The sequence below is a fragment of the Taudactylus pleione genome, unplaced genomic scaffold, assembly GCF_031769625.1.
Source record: "Taudactylus pleione unplaced genomic scaffold, aTauple2 ptg000707l, whole genome shotgun sequence".
NCBI classification, from domain to species: domain Eukaryota; kingdom Metazoa; phylum Chordata; class Amphibia; order Anura; family Myobatrachidae; genus Taudactylus; species Taudactylus pleione.
Genome location: NW_028285109.1, coordinates 15,801,411 through 15,824,680, shown reverse-complemented (window position 1 = coordinate 15,824,680; position 23,270 = coordinate 15,801,411). Strand labels below are relative to the sequence as shown.

The window sequence follows — 23,270 nt, the reverse complement described above, 5'->3', positions numbered from 1 at the left end:
CGGTATACATGTGTGTAGAGTGTGACCTGCTCCTGGAGAAGACATCTTATAGAGTGACTCAGTGCTCCAGTGCAGTACATATACTAAAGTACAGGAGTGTAGAGTATTGCATAGTTAAACCAGGGGGTACAGTATATTTACTTACAGACAGTTTGTCAAAGGCTTTGACTGGTAGTTTTAAAAAAAGCAACAGGAATCAACGCTAAGGGGACTATTTATCATTATATATTTTCTGCATATTCCCCAAAAACACCTGTTTTCAGGGGATACCTGCAAATATTACTTATCCCCCAGATGTACTATGGAGGGATTGCAGTAGATATCTCCGATAATTGCTGCGGTCCCTTCATTACCATCAGCAGCCGCAATCGTAATAGGTTTCTATGTGGGTTGCAAAGCTGTCTAATTTACCAGTTTGGCCCCTGCAGCTAACGCCACCTGAAGATGGCGTTACCCGCTGTAGCTTCTCAGAATTTACTGGGAGAAGGTTCCTCCGGAACATGCGTGGTCAGTAGATTGTGGGATGTGCAGGAGTCCTGATAGAGGAGTGAAGAGATCCCTGAATTGGCCACTTCACTCCAAGCGCCTCACAGGGACGGGCTCCTTTCAGAGCCACTGTCCCTGCATGTGCTATTTAATACATTTGGCCAGTATTAATGCGCCCAGATCGCATTGAGTATGTGATTATTGATAAATGGCCTCCTAAATTAGACTTGTTTAGCATGGGTTCCTGTTGCTGTTTTAAAGCTATCATTCAAAGCCGACGATGATCAGCCACCCGTTAGTAAATAGACCCCCATGTGAGTGCAGTATGAAGGGCTTTGTGGTAATTCTTGTCTGTCATCACTATGATGTTTAAGGAAACACTGCTGGTATTGGCAAATTTATTTATTTATTTTATTTACTAGCAAATTTCTTTTGTTCCCTTACCAGTTGGCTTACTACTTGGGAAGCGCTGTTAGATACTTAAGGTGCCCACACACATACGACTTTTCATCCAATTTTGCCAATTTCGACGAATCGTGACGACAGATCATGTAAAAAATGGCCAAATCATGAGTTTCTACTCTGGATCACGATGCCGATGCTCGTCCCCGCTCGTCGTACCTCGCATCTTCAGATCTGCCGTGCTGTAGGGCAGATTAGCCAATCTGGGATACAATGCACTAGCTGCAAGATCTAGTGGACATTTTTAACTCCAAATCGTGACCACGACTGCCTGGGGAGAGTTCAGGGGAAATCGTGTACATTGGCTGATTGGGAGCAAGTCGGTATGTGTGTGGGCACCTTTATGCGGTGCCCTTGTGCACTGCACTATTTCTGTTTATTACCTGGAGCGTATGACAGTCCATGTTAGGGATGAGAATCTAAATATTAAAATTATTAATGTTTTGTAACCAATGGTAAAAAAAACTAAATATTGGTAACATTGATGTTGGCATTCAATGTCCCATCTCTCATGTGGTGCAGACACGCATGGAAGAGAGAACTGAAAGGAGTAAATAATTGGATTGGCAGTTGGCATAATCTGGGCATCACGATTCCACTGCACAAATGTTTGTTTTGTTTATTGTAAGAAAAAAAAAAAAACAAGATAAGCAAACATGAGCAGTTGCTTATGGCCCAGGCAAAACAGGGTAATGCTTTATTCATTTCATAATATATAGATACTGCAAACAATTGATAAAACTGATCTGAAAGGTGATAGGGTTGGATATGAGAATACTAAAAACTGTTATGTATTATCATCACCCGATTTCCCTTGTTATGGCAGTTGTCTGACACGTTTCATTTCTTGTGTTCCTCAGAGCATTTCTGGATCCTCCTTATTCTAGAAGGAAAATAAAAAATCAGGAATGGATGACTGTATCCTAGTGTATAGGGATTAGATCTAGCGTGCCTGCCTACAGAGTATCTCAGCTGCTGTGCTGTGTGTGCACATACTATCATTACTATCTTTCCTTGTCTAGGTGAAGGAGACCTTATATCCCAAGGATTTCCTGATAGAGGTGGAGTGAGCTTGTTAGAGACTCACAGGGGCAAAGATTCAGCAATGAGATTCAGGGTCAGCTCTTTCTCTCCCCCTCCTCCTGTCATGATCCTGTGCCTGGGATGCTGCTTGCTGGGGGTAAGCAGCAGAGATAGATGCTTGTGTTCTCCTTGTCATGCAAAGAGCCAGACAGGCTGAGGGAAAGATGTGTGCTACCCGGACATAGCAGGTCATTACTCTGAGATGGCCGCACAAAGCCAGGGGACTTGCAGAGCTGCGGGCTTCAGAGCCTTGATTCCTGGAGCAGCAGCAGCTAGAGAGTGAGTGCAGCAGCAGATGCAGTAGGTGGAAGCAGCATCGCAATGGGTTATTATAATGGCAGCTTGATCTTCAGGAACAGGAGTGAGATTAGCTTCTTGCAAGCTGGAGCCTTAGAGATCAGGAACGTGTCTCATTCCCAGGTGCTGTGGAGCAATCACAGCATCAGCAGCAGTGATGGGCTCAGCTACAGACATTTTACCACCAGCGTCCAAGTTATCATCTTCATTGGGTCTCTGTTGGGTAAGTTTAACATTCCTGATCCATTCATTGCATCTATAGTTGATAAACAGCTTATTTATTGCATGATATTATATTCAGTAACTGTATACATCGCTTACTGCTGGTGTATGTTGCTGGATTGCAACATTACACATATCTCTGTTATTGTGTATCTCATTTCCTATGTATATTGTATTTCACTGTCACAATCTATGGCAACATGTACATACTAGTGTCACTTTGCTGCAAGACATCTGCAGCCATATTTTTACAACCAACCTCAAGTCACTATAAAGGGCTGTTACAAAGTCGCTACAAGTTCAGTGTAAGTTACCTCATGCTGTACTACAAAGACACATCACATCACTTCAACAGAATTCATTTTGTCAGCTTAGCCTTGATTTGGCAGCCTTTTGTCTTGATCTTGTGGTCTATCACCTCAGTGTGCTGTCATGCTTCTATATTACACTGACAAAGATGATTTCATTCATCTACACTATTTCTAAATATGTGTATATATGTGTGTATGTATGTGTGTATAGATATATAGATATATATATATATATATATATATATATTCATTTAGATATACAATTAATGTATTTTGCATGTTTAGTATTGGCTTTTGATTGTACTCCGGTAGGTGATAGAAATCTAAAAAAGGGAATTCTGCCACTTCAGAATGAAGGGTAGGGGTCCGATATTTCAGATACATTATAATAGTATTAATCTTACAGTGCATTATTACACTGGAGTGTTAGGAGTTCCGCTTACAGATTTGTGTGTCATTTTCCTTCACTTTCCACATTTTCAGCACGTTTAATAAATTACATTTTGATTTTCTGTTCTCTTTGTTGGATAATATTTTTTTAATTTCTGGGATTTTCTTTCAAGCTTCAATCAGTTCAAAATATGTAAATGGAAATATAGTTTGTCACCGTCTAAAAAAAATTGACACAAACCTTTACTGAAATAAATCTATCACTACATACAGCCATGGCCAAAAGTTTTGAGAATGACACAAGTATTGGTTTTCACAAAGTTTGTTGCTTCAGTGTTTTTAGACCTTTTTGTCAGATGTTACTATGATATACTGAAGTAATATTACAAGCATTTCATAGGTGTCAAAGAGTGTCATGCCAACAGTAAAGCATCCTGAGACCATTCATGTGTGGGGTTGCTTCCCAGCCAAGGGAGTGGGATCACTCACAATTTTGCCTAAGAACACAGCCATGAATAAATAATGGTACCAAAACATCCTCCAAGAGCAACTTCTCCCAACCATCCAAGAACAATTTGGTGACGAACAATGCCTTTTCCAGCATGATGGACCACCTTGCCATAAGGCAAAAGTGATAACTTATACCCCTTTTACACCAACCGAATAACCCGGGATATTGCCGGGTCGAACCGGGTCGATGCTCTGTGTGAACGGCCCAAGAAAAATTTCCCGGGTTGATTTACCCGGGAATCTTACTCAGGTTGAGAGCAGGGTTGAACACCGATTGTTCCCGTGTCATGCGGCAGTGTGAACGGGTGCTACCCTGCTTATTTGACCCGGCTAGCTCTGAAAGATGCTGATTGGAGCTTCTGGGGCACTGGCAGATGATGTAATTTGTCAGTGCCCTGCAGAGAGATGCACATGAAGCCATCGCTTGCCTGCCTAACCTCCTGCACCACAGCAGCCTGACCAGCAGCCACAAAAGCAGGCAGGCACACAGCCTGCCATTGCCAGAACTGCAGCCTGCATAACAGCCTGACCAGCAGCCACAAACGCAGGCTGATACGCAGCCTGCCACAGCCAGAACAGCAACCTGTAGTAATGCTGTAATCAGTCCCCACCCCTCTTTTTTGTTGCCTTTTGTGACCATCTTTGTCAGACCTTAAAACAGACCATTTTTAATTACTTCTATAGAGAAAAGCAGGGATTACCTGGGTTCAGTGTGAACGGGGCAAACCCGGGAATAACCCGGGTCAAGTTGCAGTGTAAACGGGGTCTGAAGCCGAGTTCGACCCGGGATTGACCAGTGTTCAAATTCCAGGGTCGGACCCGGGATTTTGGTGTAAAAGGGATATAAGTGACTCTGGGAACAAAACATTGAAATTTGGGTCCATGGCCAGGAAACTCCCCAGACCTTAATCCCATTGAGAACTTGTGGTCAATCCTCAAGAGGCGGGTGGACAAACAAAACCCCACAAAGTCTGACAAACTCCAAGCATTAATTAGGCAAGAATGGGCGGCCATCAGTCAGTATGAGGCCCAGAAGTTGATTGATAGCATGCCAGGGAGAATTGCAGAGTTCTTGAAAAAGAAGGGTCAACACTGCAAATATTGACTCTTTGCATAAACTTAATGTAATTGTCAATAAAAGCCTTTGACACTTATGAAATGCATGTAATGTTACTTCAGTATACCATAGTAACATCTGACAAAAAGGTCTAAAAACACTGAAGCAACAAACTTTGTGAAAACCAATACTTGTGTCATTCTCAAAACTTTTGCCCATGGATGTATATGGTCCAGGCCATCTTGTGGACTGAACCAATATTTATGATAGCACAAGCAGTGGCAAACGCAGGATTTGGAAAGGGGGGTTTCCAATTTGTGAATACAGAGCCAATTAAAGAAATCCACAGACATATATATATATATATATATATATATATATATACACACACACATGCAGTATAGACACATATATTCACAGTATACTCAAACACACACATATATATATATATATATATATATACACACACAGTATAGACACCTATATACACACACACATATATATACACATATAGCCACATACACAGTATATACACACCCATATATATATATATATATATATACACACATACATACATACACACACAGTATGCACACACACATATATATATATATATATATATATATATATAATACAGTGAGGTACTGAAACAGCGCTCAATCCCGTATGTTTCTGTGTATATGCAGTTACTCTATATATATAGATACGGATATTATAGTCCACTATAGTCCCGTTTTTGCGGTGGCAGCTGTATGTTCTCCAGAAGAAACAATTGTTGTGTGATCCCGGAAGGTTTATGGAAAACAAAAGGTGAGAACAAGCGTCTATATAGTGTAGTATTATGTGAAATATGCAGCACACTCTATTTAAAAATTGGCATGCGTACCGTAATGACCCAGAACAACAGGTATTAATATATGAGTCCTTATTCAGGCTTCACCAAGGTAGTCCTCTTATACACCAAAAACGTAGCTTGTTAAATGCTCCAAATATAGGATTTAAGGAGAGAGAAAACACTTCTCATAGTGTAGTACGTTTAAAAGACGTTTTAATCCAAAATACACACAACACACATAAATATGAAGAATTACATTAATAAAGATTCAAACAGGCTTATCTGATAGTAGCTGGTTTAGGGATACACCCACAGTCAACGCGTTTCGTCCTTAGTGCAAGTATAGCTGGACTTCTTCAGGAGGAATCTTTATTAATGTAATTCTTAATTTTTATGTGTGTTGTGTGTATTTTGGATTAAAACCTCTTTTAAACGTACTACACTATGAGAAGTGTTTTCTCTCTCCTTAAATCCTATATTTGGAGTATTTAACAAGCTAAGTTTTGGGTGTATAAGAGGACTACCTTGGTGAAGCCCGAATAAGGACTCATATATTAATGCCTGTTGTTCTGGGTCATTACGGTACGCATGCCAATTTTTAAATAGAGTGTGCTGCATATTTCACATAATACTACACTATATAGGCGCTTGTTCTCACCTTTTTGTTTTCCATATATATATATATATATATATATATATATTTATATATACACAATATATATATGCAGTATAGACACATATATTCAGAGTATATACACATTGTGAGTGTGTATATATATATATATATATATATATATATACACACACACAGTAAAGACACATAATTATATAATTATAAGCTTGATAAAAGTGCAATAAAGCGCTGAAACGTTGCTTATGATCTGTGAAGCACGGCTGATGTGATTTTTTTCTCTACTACGGAGTGCCGCCAGGTGGGACATATATATATATATATTATATGCAGTGTTGCGGCGGCACTCTGGGTGATTTATAAATACACAGACCCTTACAGCTTGATATTAACTACGTTTCAGAACATCTATATATATATATATACCAATTAAATTAAATATCCACTTACCACAAAACTGTCTTACAGAATAGCCTGTTGCAGTCCGAGGAGCGGACTTGGTGGTACTGCAGCACTTCCCTTGCCTATTTCTGCTCCTCTTAGGTGGCCGCGGCCCGCCGCTGCAGGGAAGGAAGTAGGGCCAGCACAGCGTTGTACGTAATGGCGCTGCAGTGTCATTAGTATGACAAGAGTAGCCAGGAGAGGGACCATTCACGGGGGAGGGAAGGAGTCACCAGGAGGATTACCAGGGCTGGCGCCGGGACTGAACCCCAGCTTTGAGCCCTCTAAACCTCAGGGCCCGGGACGGGGGTACCAGTTTGTACCCCCCTGTCGCGGGAATGCCAAATGGGTAGTCTGTAGGCAGAGTGGCAGATTGGGCCAGCGGGTGTCACAGTGACGTCACTTGCGCCGGACCCAGCTGCCGCAGTTAATCTGTGTATTCTACAGGGGGGTGGAAGCGGGTGACCATTAGAAAAGGCAGCACTGTGACTGGAGCCTGGAGGCGGGGCTGGCCGGGGAGTGAGGAGACAGACAGTTCTGTGACACTGCAGTCTGTCTGTCTCAGCCCCAACTACATGATAGCTCGGTGGTCGCGGGCGGCGCGCCGCTGTCTACTGGCTGGCGCTCTTAGGCCTAAAGCTGCCTCATGGAAGCAGCTGGCCCTGAGGACCCCCCCGCCAGCAACCCCCACCCCCTTCACTTGCGGCTCCAGGAGAGAGCGCTGGGAATAGCTCAGCTTCTCAGCCGCCTCTCACAGTGCCCCATCGGAACTGCCTGGGAGGAGCTGCACTCCCGCTGCGGCTCCCCTACGTTCAGCCAGCAGCCAAGCCCCAGTTGGTTTTAAGCTGAACTCCGGGCCCGGGCTGCTCCTTCTCTTTAGGAAGAAAAATATTTCAGCCAGGCAGCGATGGAGCACCGGCCAGGGGGGGTTTCTAGGTACTCGGAAACCCCCCTACGTGCGCGTATGACAAGTCTATTACTAGGTGGTCATGACCAGTGTCGTTCTGGGGCATGAGGGCCCACTAGGGAATGCAATGGAGAGGGTCCATGCTTAAGAAGTGTGACCAGCCACCACAGAGGGACTTGGTCATCCATTAGAGAGAACCTGCAAAGAACAGAGCCCTTTATAAAGAAAGGGACAGGGGTGTATCAGGACCACCCACTTTAAATGGTAGGAGAGCTAATCTTGGTGTAGTTTTAATAGAAACAAACCAAGCACCAAAGTTCATCTATGATCCTGCTACACCAAGTTTTTGACCCCTGGCGGAGGGGTGGGGCCTTCAGGTAGTAGGGACCACTGGAGATTTTCACTGTACAACTGTGGGCCAGTCCAACCGTGGTCATGACTTAGACACAGTGGGGCTTATGTTGGTTTGGCCATATGCCTGTTTGCTTAGAGGAAAATATGAAATCTTATACTACGCGTGCCCACAAAAAAAATTATATATACATATGTCGCCTTATGATTAGAGAGGCAGTATGGGGAGGAAAAGCGTATGCAAATGAAGTTCGAATACAGTAGTGAATTGAGACAAACCCAGAGAGAGGCATGTTCGCTTGCACTAGCCATCTTCTGATCAGCTGATTACACATAAGCCTCTGAAGCTGCTTTCTTCTTTGATTGTACAAGTATTATAAGGTTTTTTGGGTGTATTTTATAATGATTTTTTTTTTTTGCTAATGTTATTCATAATCAATGTAGGTGATTATACTTGCTCTATTATGGAGGGTGTTTTTTTATTATTTATTTAAAGCAAAATATGTTTTCTTCAAACAAATGTTAAAATACTTTTGTTTTGCTTATCACCTGGTGTAAGTACCTTTGACATAAACCTGCTGTATCTAGGTGTAAGTATACCTGACATAAACGTGCTGTATCTAGGTGTAAGTATACCTGACATAAACGTGCTGTATCTAGGTGTAAGTATACCTGACATAAACGTGCTGTATCTAGGTGTAAGTATACCTGACATAAACGTGCTGTATCTAGGTGTAAGTATACCTGACATAAACGTGCTGTATCTAGGTGTAAGTATACCTGACATAAACGTGCTGTATCTAGGTGTAAGTATACCTGACATAAACGTGCTGTATCTAGGTGTAAGTAGGCCTGACATAAACCTGCTGTTTCTAGGAGTAAGTATACCTGACATAGGCCCTCATTCAGAGCCGTACGCTCTGAGCAGAGCGCACGCTCTGAATGAGGGCCGGGCTCCATTTTCATGGAGCGTCCTCCTGGACGCTCGTATAGCTGTGGGTCACCACCCACAGGCTATACGAGCGTGCATTTTGATGGCCGCGATGGTCGTGACCATCGCGACCATCGAAATTGCGAGCCGGAGCCTGCGGTTGAGGTTTTCAACCGCAAGCTCCGGAGTGATTTTGGCTCTAACAGAGCCAAAATCACTCCCACTGACATCACTAGTGATGTCAGTGGGCCGGCTTCTGACGGGAGGTGTTCCCGTGGGAACGCCCCCGTCAGGGAGGCACGCCCCCGGCACGCCCACCAAAGGGGGCGTGCTGTCAATCAACATTGACAGCACGCCCCCTTTGATCGGACACAACGAGCGAAGGACTTTCCTTCGCTCGTCGCGTCTGGCGCATGCGCACGACGGAGCTCCCTCCGTCGTGCGCATGCTCAGTGCCTAACATCGACCCACTTGCGAGCGGACAGCCGCTCGCGAGTGGGTCTGAATCAGGCCCATAGACCTGCTGTATCTAGGTGTAAGTATACCTGACATAGACCTGCTGTATCTAGGTGTAAGTATACCTGACATAGACCTGCTGTATCTAGGTGTAAGTATACCTGACATAGACCTGCTGTATCTAGGTGTAAGTATACCTGACATAGACCTGCTGTATCTAGGTGTAAGTATACCTGACATAAACCTGCTGTTTCTAGGAGTAAAAGCACGCGAATGCTAGCATAAGCATGAGAGGAGATAAGCACCCTGTTTTTTATTGTAGCAGTACTGGTTAGAACTGGGTTTGTGGTCGCAGTCATGTTATTGGTATTTGTATTGAGTCAATCAGAGTTTGACAGCCTATCAGGGACCTGTTTAGGCGGGCTCTGTTTAGGGTTATCAGTGCACTGGGAGGAGTCAGCTTCCTCTTTTCCAGTTGTGATCTCCTCTGGGATAAGTACCTCAGTAACTCAGTGTCATAACGGCTCCCGCCGTTGGCCCCGCCCAGCAAACAGCGGTGGCCATTTTATATGTGCAGGGCCTTTAGGGCCTCTAGCCTTGGCAGCCGCCTCTCCTCATACACGCGGGGCACGTGCACTGCACCCGCGCGTGTGTCCTCCGGGCCGGCGGCACCCGCTGCGCCCGGAGCATTTGTTAGTGCACCCGCTCTGTCCCCATCCAGCCGGCAGGCATGGCTGGTGCGAGCGGGTGCTGCATCAGGCCCCCCCGCTCACCAGCCGCTTCCACGAGGCCGGGCAGCGCGGTGTCCTCAGACACTGCGCTAAGCCCCACCCCCACAAGTAGCGGGCGCCATTTTAGGTGCCTGAGCCCCCATAGCCACAAATGGCGCCGCGCGGCGTGCACACTGCACCCGCACGTGTGCCCTCTGGGCCGGCGACACCTGCCGTGCCCGGAGCGCTGGTTAGTGCACCCGCTCCTTCCCCATCCAGCCTGCAGGCATGGCAGGTGCGAGCGGGTGCTGCATCGGGCCCCCCCCGCTCACCACCCGCTTCCATGAGGCCAGGCAGCACGGTGGCCTCAGACACTGTGCTAAGCCCCGCCCCCACAAGTAGTGGGCGCCATTTTAGATGGCCTGAGCCCCCATAGCACTCAAATGTCACCCTCCACTGCTCCAGGAGCGGGGAAGGTTTTTTGCTGCTGACCCCTGCCATTGGGCACCCCCTTTTCCAGGGGTCAGCTACTTGCCAGCACAGCTGGGTTGAACTATTCACCAATGAGCCACATTGCCGTGGACAGCCATCATAGTGATTCAAACCGCAATTCCCCGTTAATCCAGCAGTTCTCATACCCAGGTTTAACCCCTTTTACCACCTGTCACCAGCGTTCCCATCAGCGGTTTGGCCCACCATAAATTTTCAATAGGTATTGCCCCGCCCGCTGCACAGTGGTCCCCATATTTTGGTCAGGGTTTTAGCCAGCGGACACTTCCGCCTGCCCTTCCTGTCTTTTCTCAGCGATTTATTAACCCTCAATTACCCCATGCTCTGGGTCTTTATGTACCGCAGGTGCTACACCCTTCGTGTGATCAGTAGTTTCTTTCCACTTCGGCCGTACATAACCCTTACCCATAATTTATCTAGCAGGTGCCCAGGGACATTTTTACAGCCGAATCCCACCCTACAACCCCCCTTGCCTCTGGTCCCGCCACCTGGCAGGCCTTCCACCCCTCCGCACCCCACCCAAATTCATCCACAGCCCCCTCTGTCTGCCCGAGCCGGAACTCCCATCCCTGTTGCTTTTCAACTTCAACTTTGTCCATTACTAATGTTGATGTCCCCAGTTCGCAGAGCATAGTGTCACCAGCGTCTTTGGCTCCTGCTGCCAATGTCACGGAGGACGTTCCGGCTTTGTGGATTCAAGTCGTGGTGAGCACATCTCACAGCACGGGACAGGAATCGGTTTCCACGGTCGGGGCCGCTACCTCATCGAAGTCTGGAGCAGGTGAGATCACTTCGCCACATAACACTGCCACGTCATCACACTCTGAAGTCTCATACGATTCATCTGGCTCAAGCGAAAAACCGCACAGGCTCATGCGTTATTTTGTTCAAAAAAAAAAAGGGGAGGCATAAGAGCACAAATAGATTCCGTAGTTATGCAGACAGCTCGGTTCCGGATGCATCAGGCGATGCAGTTCATTGCTCTAATACTGCGTTTTTGCGGCGGTTAGATAGGTTTGTTAAGAGGTTTTTATTGAGGGTTTCGTTTGCCCGTTGTTCGTCCAATTTTTTGTTTCGGCCAAAGGAACATTAAGTCAGCTAGGGATTAACCAGTGGTTGTGAGGAAAAAATCTTTTCCCCTTCGGGTGTTGTTCCTAAAAGGAGGCCGGTAAATTCCGGTTGATCCAACACCTGTTCTATCCGGAGGGAGAGTCCGTTCACGACGCTCTAGATCCAGGCGAGTGCAGCGTCATTTATCAATCTGTTGAGGATGATCTACGGTGGGTGCACGAATTCGGTGAGGGAGCCCCATTGGCGAAGAGTGACAGAGTCCGTTTTCAGGCTGATTCTTTCAGATACATGGGTTTCAAAATTGATGCGTCATATTGTGTGGATAAGTGTTTGCCAATGGTATTCTCCATTTCCTGCTCCTTTTTCGAGTATTTCAGCTCTTTCCTACAGTGGTGCATTCAGCCAGGTTCAGGGCAGTCAAGTATAGCCCATTATTTAGATGAATTCTTATTGGTAGAGAGGGCCACAGCAGGCGTAAACAATAATAAAAAATAAAAATAAAAAATAGTGAACTAGTTTGAATAGTGAACTCAAGGTCGACATGCACTTATGGTGCACTTTTTGCAGGATTTTAACAGGGTTCGGTTTTTGGTTGCCCAAGCCAGTGGGCTTTGGATTTTGGGGCCTTTTTTGAGGGTCAGTATTGCGCGGAGGCTTGGCCACAGGATTGGCGAGCTGCCAGTTTTACAAGCAATATGCTCCTCCTCGAGTTGTTCCCAATTGTAGTGGCCATAGAGATCTAGATGGCGCAGCTTAGTAATCGGAGCATAATTTTTCTGGTGTGACGGCAGACTCACTCTGGAAGCGCTGGCGACGGGTACCCTAAGGTCCTATACGGAAGCGTGGAACTCTTTGCTGGCTTTCATTAACAAAATAGATCAGGGTAAGAGTGTTGAAGGTAACAGGTTGCAGTTCAGTGGTTTTGGCATGAACAAGGACGGTCAAAAGCAGCAATGTCCGGTGCTTTGGCAGGCACTTCATATTTTTCACAATTGCGTGTCTTGGTAGACCCAACTAAGTCATTTATTCTTTCCAAAGCTCTGAAGGGTTGGGCGTAAGAACAGGCGCATTCAGACGATTCTCGTAGGCCAGTAGGTACCAGTTTGTTAAGGAATAGCGGCCTGGCAGCGGCAGGTGCGGCCTTTAGAGATTATGAGGCGATGTTGTCAGTTTGGCATTTGTTTTGGAATTTTTCAGGGCGCTGCGTGTAGGTGAACTGGCAACTGCTAGTAAGAAGTCAGTGCGCCCAGGAACTTTGTTGGAGAATGTGATTATGATATCGGACTCGATTTTTGCTGAAAATTCTGAGATCAAAGACCGACCAATTAGGTGGGGGACATTGGTAGTCAATTACTGAGCATCCGGACCCGAGCATATGCCCCGTGGCCATAGCTAAGCTTTACAACCAGCGGCGTCCGCGAAGGGGGTTGCAATGGCTAGTGCATGGGGATCTTTCACCGCTCTCGCGTTTTTTCAGTTCACATCGATTTTTAAGCATTATTTGATAGCCCTTGATTTGCCGGTGGACATTATGGCGCACACTCATTCAGATTTGGTGCGGCCACTTGTGCAGCAGCAGCGGGTTCTTCCAGCGAGGCAATCAAGCGATTGGGTCGGTGGAAGTCTTCCGCTTATAAAGGTTATGCTAGAGGTGACAAGCTGCCTAAGTAGATAGCGCTTCAATGCGAGTTTGTTTTTTGGGAAACCCAGTGCCTTAAGCTACCCGCCGCTAGGGGGGATTGGAGCTCTTTTCACCTTTTGCCCTCAATGAGGTTTTGGTGTTGTTCACCTCCATCTGGGTCACTCAAACAACTCAGTTTTCCCTCCCTGGTTGGTGGTTAAAATGCTATGGTGTTTGAGCAATACCGTTCCTTTAAAAACTTTTTCCTTACAGGTCGTGGTAGGGTACTTGATAGGGTGTGGATTGTGGGTCATTCATATGTGTATTGGACTGGCAGGCACTCCCCTTGCTCGAGAGACCCCCTGTAATGTCCGCTGGATTGGGGTGCGCGGTGTCAGATGGAATGGCTTTTTGACTCTTCTCTGGGATTCAGAGAAAAAATGGGGTGCCCCAGACTGCTTGGTCATCCATCTGGGAGGCAATGATTTGGGCACGTGTAAAGGTGTAGATTTCATCATTGCTATAAAGAGAGACTTGCAAATAATTGCTCAGCATTGGTCACAGGTTCAGTTGGTTTGGTCTGAAGTCATTCCCCGTAGATTTTGGAGAGGAGAACAAGGAGGTGCAGCTTGAGAGAGAGTGAGGAGACAACTGAATGCTGCGGTGTCTTGTTCCGTGGAGAGTCTTGGGGCATGCTATCAAACACCCCCGTCTCCGCTATGAAGAGGTTGACTTCTATAGATTAGATGGAGTGCATTTGGTTGGGGAAGGTTTGATCTGGTTTGTATCAGTTCTTTTGGCTGGTATGGGCAGCAGTTAGCGGTCCTAGTTAGCTGGTGGCGGTACGTCGTCAGTGGACCCCGTATTTGGCGGAAAGCAGTGCTCCTCGGTGGCTCAATTTAGTGCAGCTGAACTTGGCTAGCATCCCCCCTTTGAGGAGGTGAGTCGGTCGCTGCCTTAGGGGAGGACCAGGTCTCCATCTTATGGAGGGATCAGCACTTTGCTAGATTAAGGGGAGATGGTACTACTCGAGAGAGCTCGCACTTGGGGGTGGAATCTCCACCCCCATCTTAGTAATACATTCCGCTTATGGGCTGTAGCCGAGTTAGCACTGCTTTTTCGCCACCATGCTCGATGCTATTACAGATCAATTACAATTCAATTAAATAAATTTGGCTGCGACCTCTTTATTGCAAATCTATTCAGTTGTCAGTGTCGTTATTTTAGATGTTAAGTTTAAGTTAAGTATGGTGAAAATAATAAAACTATGGGTGACTTAGTATACCTGACATAAACGTGCTGTATCTAGATGTAAGTATACCTGACATAGACCTGCTGTATCTAGGTGTAAGTAGGCCTGACGTAAACCTGCTGTATCTAGGTGTAAGTAGGCTTGACATAAACCCATACCTCCCAACTGTTCCGCATTCAGCGGGACAGTCCCATTTTTCTGGGACTTTCCTGCTGTCCCACCAGCGGGCCGCAGTGTCCCGCGGTGGGGGGGGAGTTGGGGGAAGCATACACCGCTGCTCTGCATAGCAGCGGGTATGCAGAGCGAGAATAGATGAGGTGCGTATACGCACAGAATCTATTCACAGTACGGGGGGTGTGCCCAGTATCTCGGAGATGCTGGGCACGCCCCATTAGTGATGTAAATGGGAGATGGGGGTGTGTCATCAGACCACGCCCCTTTTACTTGCAGGACACACCCCTTTTCGGGCGCACACAGAGATTCCGACTCTGAGACTCCAAATGTTGGGAGGTATGTAAACCTGCTGTATCTAGGCGTAAGTATAACTGACATAAACGTGCTGTATCTAGGTTTAAGTAGACCTGACATACACCTGCTGTATCTAGGTTTAAGTAGACCTGACATACACCTGCTGTATCTAGGTGTAAGTAGGCCTGATATAAACCTGCTGTATGTAGGTGTAAGTATACCTGACATAAACCTGCTGTATCTAGGTGTAAGCAGGCCTGACATAAACCTGTTGTATCTAGGTGTAAGTATACCTGACATAAACCTGCTGTATCTAGGTGTAAGCAGGCCTGACATAAACCTGTTGTATCTAGGTGTAAGTATACCTGACATAAACCTGCTGTATCTAGGTGTAAGCAGGCCTGACATAAACCTGTTGTACCTAGGTGTAAGTATACCTAACATAAACCTGTTGCATCTAGGTGTAAGTACACCTGATGTAAACCTGTTGTATTCAGGTATAAGTATATCTGACATAAACCTGTTGTATCTAAGTGTAAGTACATCTGACATAAACCTGTTGTATCTAGGTGTAAGCATACCAGACATAGACCTATTGTATCTAGGTGTAAGTACACTTGACATAAACCTGTTGTATCTAGGTGTAAGTACACCTGACATAAAGCTGTTGTATCTAGGTGTAAGTATACCTAAGTATACCTCACATAAATACGTTGTATCTAGGTGTAAGTATACATGACATAAACCTGTTGTATATAGTTGTAAGCAGGGCTGGTTCTAGACATTGTGGAGCTCAAGGCAAAAGTTTCCATTTGCGCCCCCCCCCAAAAAAAAGTTATTACAGCTTCCTGAAAGGGGGCATGTCCTTGTATCACACCCCCAATTCATCACACTTTGGGGTGTGCCCAGCACTTACGGAGGTGCTGGGCTTCCCCCAAGCTCTCCCCTAATGATGAATAATTGCCGTGCGCAGTAATGCGCCTTACACAGTAATGCCCTTTATGACATATTATATCACATGCAGTAATGCCCTTTATAACACATTATGGGCGAGATGAACTAAACGGAAAATGTGGTAAAAACCCAGTTTCCGGGGTTTTACCGCATTTTCCGTATGCACTATTGTCCTGGCCGCCGGGCTCTGATGCTGTGGGTAATGCCAGCTTTTGCTGGTGTTACCATATAGAAGCCTATGGGCTTCTACCACATTGCGCTGCTATGAGGGATCTGATTGGATCCCTCCCAGCATGCCCCAGGGACGCCACATTACTCTGCGCATGCGCAGATGGACTCCCGGGTCATAAACCCGGAAGTCCAGCGCGCAGCAGAGCTCACAAAGGACAGCTCTTATCGGAAGGCTGTCCTTTGCTGTACTGATCGCATATGTTAATACCAGCAGCAGTTACACCCCCCTTACACCAGTAGCAACACCCCCTCCTTTACATCAGGAGCAGTTACACAGTCCCCGCTTTACCAACACTCCAGCATCTGCAGCACACTCCACTCCCTTACCAACACCCCAGCAGCACACCCCCCCTTACCAACACCCCAGCAGCACACTCCCCCCCTTACCAACACCCCAGCAGCACACTCCCCCCCTTACCAACACCCCAGCAGAACACTCCACCCCCTTACCAACACCCCAGCAGCACCCCCCCTTACCAACTCCCCAGCAGCACACTCCCCCCCTTTCCAACACTCCAGCAGCACACTCCCCCCATTTCCAACACCCCAGCAGCACACTCCACCCCCTTACCAACACCCCAGCAGCACCCCCCCATACTAACTCCCGAGCAGCACACCCCCCTTACCAATACCCCAGCAGCACACTCCATCCCCTTACCAACACCTCAGCAGCACCCCCCTTACCAACTCCCCAGCACCAGCAGCACACTCCCCCCCTTACCAACACCCCAGCGCCACACTCCCCCCCTCTTACCAATACCCCAGCACCAGCATCACTCACAACAGTACACTAGTTAAGAAAAATCCTTACCTGATTCTGGTCTTACCCTTCCGGTCCGAGTAAGCTGTGTAGTCTATACTGCTGTTATCCTCCCACACACTTCCTTGTTGCAAGCACCCATGCCCGGATGGGATGCACCCAGAGCACTGAGGGCCCGATTCAGACCCTAGGAAGCGTTCGCACACAGACTGCCGATGTTTGCATTGTGCGCGTGCGTACGTACCGCAATGTGCGTGCACGAACCAGTCCGAGCTATCGGGAAGTATTCGCTTGCTGCGCATAGACTGCCCAGCTGAGTTTGTGACAGGAATAGTGGTTTGTGGGTGGTGACGGGTTGGTTTTTGAAACGGGAGTGGAGGTGCAATTCAGGCGTGCCCGATTTTGTAAATGCCATTTCAGGGGCATGCATAATTAAGATGCAATGTCATAGTACACATCACCTGGCTGGATTTTACACTGAAGTGCCCACAGTGCTTGCGGTAGGGTATTGTCAACCTCAAGCGCTGCGTTCACTTCCGATGGTACTCGATGTTACCGATGGTTGCATACACTTTCTGGAGATGACTTTTATAAGTGGGCATCTTAAGACAGACTGGTGGACGTCTGCATACACAGAGCGATCGCCCGGCAAGACATAGTGAGCATGCTAATGCCGTGCGATCGCCTACCTTGTTGTTAGTTAGCCAAATTTGCATACGCATCTAGCGAGCAGGTCTGAATCAAGCCCTGAGAGCAGAGCTGAAGGAGGAAGAGCTTCTCAAGCTAAACCTCCGAGACTCCAAGTATGCTGCTACTGCAGCTGCTATACAAATCAGGCTGCCAGTAGCAGCAGCTGCCCGGCAGCCAGCAATTATAATGAAAAAAAAAAAAATCCTGAAAATGACAGGGGGGCACAGCAGCGCTCTAGGCGATGGCCCTGTAAGCCTGCCCCTAGAACCGTCCCTGGGTGTAAGTAAGCCTGACATACAAAATACCTGCTGTATCTAGGTGTAAGTATACCTGACATAAACCTGTTGTATCTAGGTGTAAGCAGTGCTCGAAGTGGGAATTTAGAGGTGGGGGTATGGCGAATTAATCTCTTCCCCCCCTTCCCCTTGGGCCCCTGCTTCCATATCACTCCATTGTACGTCTCCCCCCCCTCCCCCCCTCTCTCACACCCTGCCATTCTCACTAATGCCCTCTCTGTCACCTCCTACAATGCTAATTGCCTGCCTCCCTCTGTCTGCCCCTCTCTCTATTCCCTCTCACATCCTCCCCTCTCTCTATTCCCTCTCACTACTTACCTCTGTCCTACGCTCAGTGCGCTGCTGGAACGGAGCTGCCAGGACTTGCTGGTGCAGTTGTGCGAGCCAATGAGAAGCTGCCACTTGGCAGCTTCTCATTGGCTGGCGGCCGCGAGCCCTGTGATTGGCTGGCGGCCGTGAGCCCTGTGATTGGATTGCGGCCGCGAGCCTTGCGATTGGCTGGCGGCCAGTGTTTGCTGACTGTAGCCGGGACCGGATGCTTTGTCCCGGCTACATGCCAGCATGTCCGCTGCCGCCGATCGGGATGTGTCCCCTGCGGGACACATCTCTACACATTTCCGCCGCTGTTCCAGCGCTGGGATGCCATACTGCCATACAGCATCCCAGCGCTGGTGCATTCTTTTCTGCGGCTAAAATGAAGTGGGGTCGGGAAGTGGCGGTATGTCATACCGCCGTATACCGCCCCACTTCGACCACTGGGTGTAAGTATACCTGACAGAAACCTGTTGTATAAAGTTGTAAGCAGGGCTGGTTCTAGACATTGTGGAGCTCATGGCAAAAGTTTCCATTTGCGCCGCCCCCCCCCCCCCCCCTCTAGGTGTAAGTAGGCCTGACATAAATCTGCTGTAGCTAGGTCAGTGATTCCCAAACTTTCTCTGTGTGTGGCACCCTTATTTTCTCAGAATTTATTCACAGCGTCCCTTAGCCAAGGTAGATTCAATTAGTGTTGAGGTTCCATTGGAACTCACGCTAATGTAACACTGGCAAAAGTGAGAATCTCTTACAATAATAACCTCTTAAGTGTGCATAAGACATACACATACATATGTACAGGCAGGGTCACACATATTCATACATACACACACACCGGCAGGGTCCAACATAGACAAATACATACACACATACAGGCAGGGTCACACCTATACACACACACACACATAAATACATACAGACACACACAGGCAGGGTCATACATACATACATACATACACTCACACAAGCAAGGTCACACAGACATACATGCATACATACCAGGGCTGCAACTGGGGGGGGCTAAGGGGGCACATGACCCGGGTGCCGGGGAGAGGCTGCCGGGCGCTAAGTTGCTGCTCTTGTGGGTTTGGAGCCGCATCCCAGCCTTGAGACGCACAGAGATACCGTCAGTCTAATGTGGTTCCGGTCGCAAGCCAATCAGTGCTCGCCACTTTACAATGACGCCAGTACTGACAGTTCCCCAGCGTGTGGCAGCCCCATCACATGCCATCCCGAGCTCACCCATCGCACCGCCCTGGCAAGTAAGAGAATGGAGATGGGGCCTTACTGTGGCTTAATGTAAAAGAGGCCTAACTGTTGCATAATGTGTAAGGAGCCTTACTGTGGCATAATGTGTAATGGGACTTACTGTGACATAATGTAAAGGGGGCCTTACTGTGGCAAAATGTGTAATGGGACTTACTGTGGCATAATGTAAAGGGGGCCTTACTGTGGCATAATGTGTAATGGGACTTACTGTGGCATAATGTAAAGGGGGCCTTACTGTGGCATAATGTAAAGGGGGCCTTACTGTGGCATAATGTGTAATGGGACTTACTGTGGCATAATGTAAAGGGGGCCTTACTGTGGCATAATGTAAAGGGGGCCTTACTGTGACGTAATGTGTAAGGGGCATTACTGTGGCATAATGTGTTGTAAGGGGCATTACTGTGGGATAATGTGTCGTAAGGGGCATTACTGTGGCAGAATGTGCTCTAAGGGGCATTACTGTGTTGCATAATGTGTTGTAAGGAACATTACTGTGGCATAATGTGTTATAAGGGACACTGCTGTGTGGCATAATGTGTTGTAAGGGGCATTACTGTGTAACAAAACCACACACCCTTTCCGTCCTCTATGTTGCTGACAAAAATCCTAGTCCCGGCCCTGTACATACAAACAGGCAGGGTCACACATACATACACACAGGCATGGTCACATGACATACATGCAAACAAGCAGAGTCACACATAGACACATACATGCATACAGCAGGGTCACACTTACATATACACATGCAGGCAAGTGCGGTACCTCTATCACCTTGCTTGATGTGGACTCAAAGCCAGCAGCTCCTTCTTCCTCTATGCTGCTGTAGTCCCGTCCTCTAGGGATGGCCATCGACCATTGATGATTCATAATCATCGAAGGTTTATGGCCGACGTCGAATGTTTTTCCCATCAATGGGGGAGAACCAGATTGTTTCCCTCCATCAATGGAAAAGCATAACCAAATAGTTTATTGTTTTTTTACATGGTGCCGGGACACGGAGCATAGCTCCGCCTCCAACACCTGTGAAGCCATGCCCCCTGGTTCTGATTGGCCCATGGGCCAGTCAGTTATAGAACAGGGATGACCATCGGAATGTGAAATCATCATTGGTCATCCATTGCATAGTTGGTTACCATCGATGGCCACTTGTTGTTTTGCCATCAATGGTAACCATCAATGGTTACCATACCGATGGCCATCCCTACCGTCAGAGGAGCATGTGCTGAGGTCCACCAATCAGGGCTCAGCACACGCTCCTCTGACCCTGAGTGTCACTAGCACATAGAGCAGCAGCAGGAAGGAAGATCTGCATGGAGCTGCCTGCTGCTCTATATCCCAACCCCCATCCGCATTGCTACAGAGACTGGCTGCCTAAAAAAAATAATATTAAAAAACCGCCCGGCGGTAGGCGGGCACGCGCTGCACCCCTGTAAGTGTGCTCTGTCACTCCAGGGTGCCACCACACACAGGGCCTGATTCAGACCCGCTCGCGAGCGCTGAGCACTCGCAAGCGGGTCAATGTTGGCCCAGTGCATGCGCACGACGGAGGCGGCTATGTCGTGTGCATGTGTGAGACCCGGATAGCGACGGGCAAGCCGTTGCTCTGGGTCTCGCTACAAAGGGGGCGTGCTGTTGATGTTGAGCGACGGCACGCCCCCTTTGGTGGGCGGGCCGGGGGCGTGGCTGCCCAGATGGAGGCATTCTCATGGGAACACCTACCATCTGGGGCCTGCCCCACTGACATCACAAGTGATGTCAGTGGATGGACTTCTTGCTCTGTAAGAGCAAGAAGTCCACTAGGACTTGCGGCAACGAGCTCGCACTAGCTGTGGGTGGTCTAAAAATACAATAGGCAGGCACTGATTCAGAGCGAGCGCTCTGAAAGAGCGTCCGGCTCTGAATCAGACCCACAGTTTGGGAAACACTGATCTAGGTGGAAGTAGACCTGACATAAAACTGATGTATCAGGGACTCAGGAGCATACCACATTGATGCACTTAACTTGAGAGCTCTTTGGCAGTTGCATTTTCCTTTATTTTAAATCACACATTTCTTAGGACTTCAATCCATCTTACAGGTATGAAGTCTCTTATGTACAGGAGAATATATGCACGTTCAGTTACAACCAGCAGTGGCTCCTACCCTCTTAACTGAGGGGGACTGCCACTGCTGCTACACTGGCAGTGGCTGGGACCAGTGCATGGGTAGCAGTGGCCCTGCGGATAACACTGGCTTCTAGGGACTTTGTATTAGTTGCAGCCCGAGAAGCCATGTACGGCTGCCCGAAAGGCAGAGCAGCAGCTTCCACTGCAAACCGCTCTCTGCTAATCTCAACCCGGGCTGGCAGTCCCAGGGGGAGGAGACACCTCCCCCATGACTGCCCGTCCTTTGCATGACTGGCAGCTGACTCTCCCAATATGAAGCCACCTCCAGTCACAGTGTAGCCAGTGAAGTCAAGGACTGCAACGGGCTCACTGAAGTAGCGGATTTTACTGGGGGGGCCGTAGCCCCTAGGTATAATCCACAACTGGTTACAACCATCTTTTATTTAGCACACATTTCTCAATATTGACATACAGTGAGCTATTTTCTCCTGCATTAAAAAATCTTTGAATCCTAACTATATGAAGCTACTTGTAACTAGGCAGATGTATGTAGTGTGCAACCACATATCTAATGCCCTGCAGCTACACACTACATAGAACTACTGATCTGCAATGTTTTATACTGACAATTACAAGTAGTTTCATATAGTTAGAATTCACAGGCTTCCTTTGCAGGAGCAAATAGCTCCATGTGTAAGGTGTCTGACTGCGAAGTCTGAGACGATGCGTTTGAGCCCCGGTATGACCAGGGCCAAATTAACAGTGTGGGTGGATGGAGCTGAAGCTCCAGGTTACCACATGAAAATACTGTAATTCCATCTTCATGACAGTATGATGATGACATGCTGCCTAGCTGGCACACAGTAAGCCATAAATCATTAGTATTACAATTGTATTTAATTTTCTCACAAATTATGCAAGTTTTACATTTTTAATGTATTTAAGGAGACATTGGGGCTGATAGTGTAGGAGATGTACAAGGTCATTTGTCCTTGGCCACACCCACACAGCACTCGTCACAGCTCCTCCCCTTCTCAGTGTAGACCTTTGAACAGTTTCAGCTCAAGGTCCATTTGGCCCCTAATCCGGCCCTGGGTATGACAGTATTTTGAAATCTGTTAAATTAAGCAGAAAGTGACTGAAGGTGCTTAGGGCAGTATTTAATTAATGACGATATTATCGCCCGATTTTTCAGCGATATTATCGCACCCAGTGTTTTTGTGAAAAACTTGAGAAAACCTTTCTCCATCTCAGTCAAGGAGAAAAAAATCCCTATTTTTGGGTAAAAATGTGGGGATTTCTTTCAGAACCCTTTGGACACCCCCTCTAATGATACTTTCCCCAAAAATGTTTTCAAAAGTTCATACTTTGGTGAAAAAAGACTGCTAATAAATTAATAGCCCCTTAATTTATTGGTGCAGGTGAACTAATGGTGGAATGATTATGGTAAAGTGGGATATTTCATGGTTCTTTCATGGTGCCCACCCCCTACTGATATATAGTTAATCACTAAATGTTCTGTGCATTGCACTGGGGCCACTGGAATGTCACTTGAACACTTTGTACTGAATTCAGGTTACTGGAATCGACTCTACTGTACTATGATCACTGGAATGCTCTCTGTACTGTTCTCAAGTCACTAGAATGC

General features: G+C 47.2%; 1 protein-coding gene across 1 annotated transcript in view; it reads left to right on the top strand.

Moving 5' to 3' along the window:
- Nucleotides 1–2,108: 2,108 nt before the first annotated feature.
- The window catches only part of GPR176 (G protein-coupled receptor 176), a 62,443-nt gene continuing 41,281 nt past the window's right edge, over nt 2,109–23,270 (top strand). The window contains exon 1 of the mRNA XM_088456520.1: nt 2,109–2,551. Coding sequence (XP_088312646.1) covers nt 2,353–2,551 — 199 coding nt within the window. The 5' untranslated portion in view covers nt 2,109–2,352. The remainder of the gene's footprint in view (nt 2,552–23,270) is intronic.